This window comes from Theropithecus gelada, chromosome 2 (genome assembly GCF_003255815.1).
Source record: "Theropithecus gelada isolate Dixy chromosome 2, Tgel_1.0, whole genome shotgun sequence".
NCBI classification, from domain to species: Eukaryota; Metazoa; Chordata; class Mammalia; order Primates; family Cercopithecidae; genus Theropithecus; species Theropithecus gelada.
Window position 1 is genome coordinate 118225181 of NC_037669.1, and position 6459 is coordinate 118231639.

General features: G+C 37.8%; 1 protein-coding gene across 5 annotated transcripts in view; it reads left to right on the forward strand.

Moving 5' to 3' along the window:
* Positions 1 to 5786, forward strand: part of NCEH1 (neutral cholesterol ester hydrolase 1) — an 87994-nt gene extending 82208 nt beyond the window's left edge. For all 5 annotated transcript variants that reach the window (XM_025377315.1, XM_025377316.1, XM_025377317.1 and 2 more), the window contains 2 exons: positions 381 to 552; positions 2365 to 5786. In XM_025377315.1, coding sequence (XP_025233100.1) covers positions 381 to 552; positions 2365 to 2982 — 790 coding nt within the window. In that variant the 3' untranslated portion in view covers positions 2983 to 5786. The remainder of the gene's footprint in view (positions 1 to 380; positions 553 to 2364) is intronic.
* Positions 5787 to 6459: the final 673 nt, after the last annotated feature.

Sequence of the window (6459 nt, forward strand, 5' to 3'; positions counted from 1 at the left end):
CTAAAATCTATTATGGTGCTATCCATGTCTTTGCAATGAACCTCCGTCCACCTTTTACCTTTTACTTTGAAATTTTATTTTGGTTGTTCTTGGTGGTAAGTAGGTTTGGTTTGGTGGCTGATAGTTTAAAGAAAAATAGTACTATTACTAATACAAAATCATCACATTTTAAACTAAGTATTTGATTTGCAAGAAAATGGTTTATATTTATATTTTATTATTTTTTTCTTTTTCATACAGTAATATGAATACAGTAATTCCATTGAATCAATTTCTTATCTATTTATTTCCAGATTTAAAAGAATCAGTTTGTCTCTAAACTTTAAATGTCCCCAAAACTTGGCAAAGGCCTTAAATGAATACAACTTTTGTTTTTACAGATACAGGCTAGTTCCAAAGGTTTATTTTCCTGAGCAAATTCATGATGTTGTACGGGCCACAAAGTATTTCCTGAAGCCAGAAGTCTTACAGAAGTATATGGTTGATCCAGGCAGAATTTGCATTTCTGGTGACAGTGCTGGTGGAAATCTGGCTGCTGCCCTTGGACAACAGGTAACACCACTGTCCTAAGGTGCTGGTGGATTGAGTGGTGCATGATAAGGTCCAGCAGACCAACACACCCTCCATTATGTGTGGCAAAGGCATAGCTGGGTGGGCTGGTCACTAGATGGCCAAATTGTTCATGCGATTACACTTGTAGAGCTCTCAGAGATCTTGCTGAAGTAGAAAGATGGGTCATTGGAGGAAGTGTCACCTATGAGACTTTGTAAAGTCCCTGATTACAGTCAGTGTTAGAGAAGGGCTGACATCCCTTGCTTCTCAGGGCTATGTATGGAACTCAAGTGTCCCCTGCTCCTTTTTCATGTTTGACTTGCAGAGTATTTTTGCTTAAATTCCAGTTCCTAAGATTATTCCTTACAACTTTGAGCCACATTAAAACCTTAAAATTTGTTTCCCCAACTTTTTCTTAATGCAAAAGAAAAAAAATTAAACAATTCAGCCATTTAACTATTATCTTACAAGTTACTATGAGTTTCACCTGATTGAATTCTTTGAAAACTATGTCTAGCTCTAATAGCACCCCAATCTTTTTGGCAGCTGGGAAAAAGCACTTTTTCTTCCTGTTATGGATGAAATAACTTAAGACATCTTTGTCGTCTCACCTCCAAATTTCATTTGGTGTCCTCAAATACCATCTGTCATTCTAATTATGAGGTACCTTGGTTTCTATCTCTTTTGTTGTAATTCAAGAACTTGATTTTCCATTTGGCATTGGCAAGGTTTTCATCCACATGTGGTCACAAGAGAGTCTTGGCTCAGTGGAGAGAACATACTTGGCTTTCAAGCCAGACAGCACTGGAATCTAACCCAGGACTCACCCTTGAGTGTTGTGGGGCCCTGGATAAGTCCCTTAACTTCTCTGAGCCTCAGAAAAATGAGGACGATGTCATCTGATTGCAGGGCTGTTGCAAGGACTTGGCAAGGTGATGTGTATACAATTTTTGGCACATATTCAAAGTACTATTTACTGACCATTCATGTTTTGGAAAGCAGTCACATCTCACCTGGGTTTCTAAAGTCCAGGTATGAAGCAGAAGTGTATGGCTAAAGTTACCTTGAAGATCATTTAGTTTTCTATGAAGCTTCATGACTCGTTAGCTTTCTTTTAGATGTTACAGGACAAATACATAATTTTGCACACTAGAATTACAAAATGGAGCAATATTAACACGATGGGGAGGCGTGGGGGGACTGAAATCTGTTGAGGTAGGGGACTCATTCACATTCCCATGACAACTTCACTCTATGGCATATGCTCATTATGTAGAATGGAGGGTACATTGCCAGAACTGTTTAAATTCTCTCACCAAGCATGAAGATGCTCACCAGAAGACATACCCTGAGGTCCTACTAAAACACTCAGGAGTCTCATAATCTGTTTAACTTTTTTCTGCCCCTCTCTTCTGGAAGAGTAGGACTAATTTTTTTTCTCCCTAGGAAGTCATGACCTTTTTTGGGAGTTTTGTAGGGAATAAAAAATTAAAGAAGGTTCATACATTATCCATTCATAATACCCAGGTGTCTTAACTGCCTAAAGATAGATACAAGTACAGGGTTCACTCAAAACTATGAGTTGTAAACATCATACCTTTCTTAGTTAAGTATCTAGCAGCTTGATAGGGTGGTGATGGTAACGATGGAGAATCATTTTTAAAACTATATTATTTATACAGTGCCTGGTAGAAATGTAACACTTATACCATTGACAGATTCAGAGCAACACATTAAGCTACTCTATAGGGTATGGTTCCTATAAAAGAAGGCATGCAAAATGAAATAATGCATTTGCTTCCTCTTCTCTAGTTTACTCAAGATGCCAGCCTAAAAAATAAGCTCAAACTGCAAGCTTTAATTTATCCGGTTCTTCAAGCTTTAGATTTTAACACACCATCTTATCAGCAAAATGTGAATACGCCAATCCTGCCCCGCTATGTCATGGTGAAGTATTGGGTGGACTACTTCAAAGGCAACTATGACTTTGTGCAGGCAATGATCATTAACAATCACACTTCACTTGATGTGGAAGAGGCTGCTGCCCTCAGGGCCCGTCTAAACTGGACATCCCTCTTGCCTGCATCCTTCACAAAGAACTACAAGCCTGTTGTACAGACCACAGGCAATGCCAGGATTGTCCAGGAGCTTCCTCAGTTGCTGGATGCCCGCTCTGCCCCACTCATTGCAGACCAGGCAGTGCTGCAGCTCCTCCCAAAGACCTACATTCTGACGTGTGAGCATGATGTTCTCAGAGACGATGGGATCATGTATGCCAAGCGTTTGGAGAGTGCCGGTGTGGAAGTGACCCTGGATCACTTTGAGGATGGCTTTCACGGATGTATGATTTTCACTAGCTGGCCCACCAATTTCTCAGTGGGAATCCGGACTAGGAATAGTTACATCAAGTGGCTGGATCAAAACCTGTAAAGGAGCAAAACTTCCAGAAGCCTCGAGACCCTCTTGACCTCCTACACCTGCTTTGGAAAGATGTGCACTTTTTAGCCGACTAATTCTTCCTCTCATCCCCCTCTACATGTGAGTTGTGGAGTCTCTATTCCATAACTGAAGTCTTTATGATAACCTAATTTTTAAAAATGAATTTGACTAACTTAAGTGCAAAACATCTGAATTTGGTTCCCAGAGTGGGCCAATCTCTCTGTTCTTGTTATTTTAGCCAACTATACTCATACCTACAGCTACAGAAAGCAGGACTAGGAACTGGAAATAACTTTGGGTCCTGCCTTCATCAAGACGTTCTTTTTAGAAGCAGTTCTTCCAGCTCTGGATGACAGACTGACCTTCAATAAGAAGAAAACGAGGACTCCTCAATTCTGCTAGAGTTAACCTTGAGTTCAGAGCAGTGTTAAATGTGCGCGCTTTCAGGTCAGTGCAGGGGACCAAGTACCCTCTGTTTTTTCGTGAATGGATGGTTTTGTTTCCTATGGGAATTTTGGCAAAGGTTTTCTAGAAAGAACGAGTTTCTTAAAGGACTTCCTTCCTCTAGAATACTATTCATTTTATGAGATCACTATCTGTAAGACCAGTTGGATTACAGGGATACTTGAAAGTTACTTTCTACTACTATTATTAGAAAATATGAAGTCGCATGCACTGGATATCTGTATATCATTAGGTTTTTGTTGTTTTTTGGTTATGCTGTCCCCCTTCTCCCTGGGGAGATCTTTGGGAGCAAATTTATTTAGATTGAGAGTAAACTTTTCATTATAGAGCAAGTAAAAACAGACAAATGAAACAACCTAGTGTTTCACATAAAAATACTTCTGACATAAAGTACCAAGAGCAGTGTGAATATATTTGGCATAGTCGAAAAAGAAAATATATTTAATATTAGTTCAAAATTGTGAAAAATACCTTTAGAGGTCTAGTCTATTCTTGAAAACTCAATTTTTTTCACTTATATGGCGTTAAAATGGAGCTATTTTGCTACAATATAATGTATTGTTTATTTTTTTAAGTTATTTAATGTTAATATACATAGCTAGACTTAAGGTTTTTCAGAAAGATGTCCGTAATAAATATCGAAAACAATGGTATTTTTTTAAAAATTGCCTTAGGGTTTTAAAATCTTCCCTACAGTTATAACCACATGTAATTTTGTGGAAATGATATAATAGCTATTAATACTACTATAACATAGGCATAAATATTTTCATGTTTATATGCATCTACAAGTTAAGATAATTAGAAACTATGACTGCACCTAGTAAAGTCATCTAAGTTTATAGTTCAGTAGCTTAGGCAGGACACACACTGCTCATCTCTGCTTTTTAGGGTCAGAGGAACACAACTCATGTTCTGAGTGAAGGGCGTACACTGGTACCTGGTGGTGCCTCGATCCCCCATTTCCTCCTTCCAGCCAGGTCTGGAAGTTTCAACAGCTCAAGCTTAACTTCATGTAAAGTCTTCACTGCCAGTGGGAACATCTTTGACACAAGACACTCCAATTCTGATTTGAGTTGAGGATCTCTGCCTGCCTTCCTGCCATCCTTCCTTCTTCCCCAATCCATGCTACTGTTAGGGGCTGTAGAGGCAGCAGTAGAGCTGAGTAATGATACAGTACACCATGGAGAAAAGTAGAACCATTTCACTCCTGGGAAGAATGAGTATTTCCCACTTCCAGCAATCAAATAACAAATGAAAATTTGCATACTTATTGATGTATTGTATGAGCCAGTAGCATTTTATGTACAAAACAGAAGTCAGTGCAACAGTATGTATGTGTGCCTGTGTGTGTATAAAAATAACCATTGAAGCTAACTTGCTAATGTACTTAGGCAAGCCACTTATCATCTCTGGGCCTTGTCTTTCCTCCCTCTAAAATCAAAGAGCTGAATTATGTGATCCTTGAGGTCTCTTCCACCTATAATACCAACTGTCTTGTCAGACTGGCAAATTATATTGGCCTCTTCTTATGTGGTGGTTTTTTGGTAGGTCATAGTTCCTTATACACAGACACCTGCATCATCGAAGGTCTTTTTTTTTCCTTAAAAAAAAATGGGATTTTAGTTCTTATTCTATGGTAACTACCCTCCTTATATATTGGAAGGAACCAATATTTGGACTTTATTTTGAGGTTGTCTGTCTCAAAGAAAAAGAAAATAAAATGTATACACAGGGTTCCTTAAATTGATATTTTTCCCCAGAATTGTGAGCCAAAGCCTCTAGTAATTGCAGACAACAAATGATTCCCGATCTCTAAAAGGCTCTCTCAGATGAAAAGGGAGTAAAGGAAAAAAGAGGTCAACCACTGTTTCTGATAAAGCACTTGAGTTTCATTGTTCTTTTAGTGTTTATTCTTATAAAAAATGTTTACACTCTGTGGATTGATTTTTTTTTTAGTACTGTGGCTTTGTTTTCCTATTTTATGAAAAAAATGATAATCTTTTTGTAAAATTGTCTGTGAAATATGAATATTAATATATAAAGAAAACCCTTGAAGTGCTGTATAGTGAAGTATAAATTAATGTTTTCTTGATTTGTGAAGAACTTAAGACTATTATATAATTATTTTGTTGGATCTATTTTATGCATGACCTTTTAACCTTTGACTTTGCTTATTTCCCACTACGAAGGGGAAGGTAGATTTTATGAATGATTTTAATAGCAAATATATTTTATAAAATGAAAATCCAGTGTGGAGGTAGCAAAGCATATATCTGTTGTGAATCATGTTTGGAAATAAAATCGCTCCATCTGGGAATGCGCTTTCATTTCCCCGTCTCATTTTCTGTTTCCCATTTGGAAACAGTGTTCTCTTCTCTTCTTTCTGCATGCCAAATTGCTAGCCACAATTATCTCCAAATCTTCTACCCACTGGAGTACTCCAGCTGTCTTTCCTTTAAAGGTGGTTCAGTGGCCTCCTTGATGACATTCGTTTCATGTCTGGATACAGGATGTGTTGCCCTACTTTGGACTTGCTAGAGTATTCATAAAAGCCAGGCAGGCCCTGGGACTATTTGGGGACCTTCGAGACACATATTAGGAAAGGAGGATCATAATGCCAAGAGTTTGAGCTGAATTGTTTCATCCAAAGCATCACTATCACTGAACACAGGTTCTCAAACTGACCCTGTCATTACAAATAAATCTAATGATTTCACATTTGAGTTTATTATGCCTAGTTTATGTCAATACCATAGGGATTTATAAAACTTTTTTTCAGAGTAAATTGTTTATATTCTAAATGATCCACATACAAGTGTGTAAATTTGGTTTTCCTATTCTGTTATAGTTACTTTCATCTTCCCTAACAGAACCTCTTGGTGTGTGGTTTTATTTGGCTGGATGGATCCACAAACAGCTCCAACACATCTCCTTTGGGACATTTAAATGTAAACTGTATGTGTGTTTTAATATTGCTTTTCTTGTTATTTTCATTCTCTC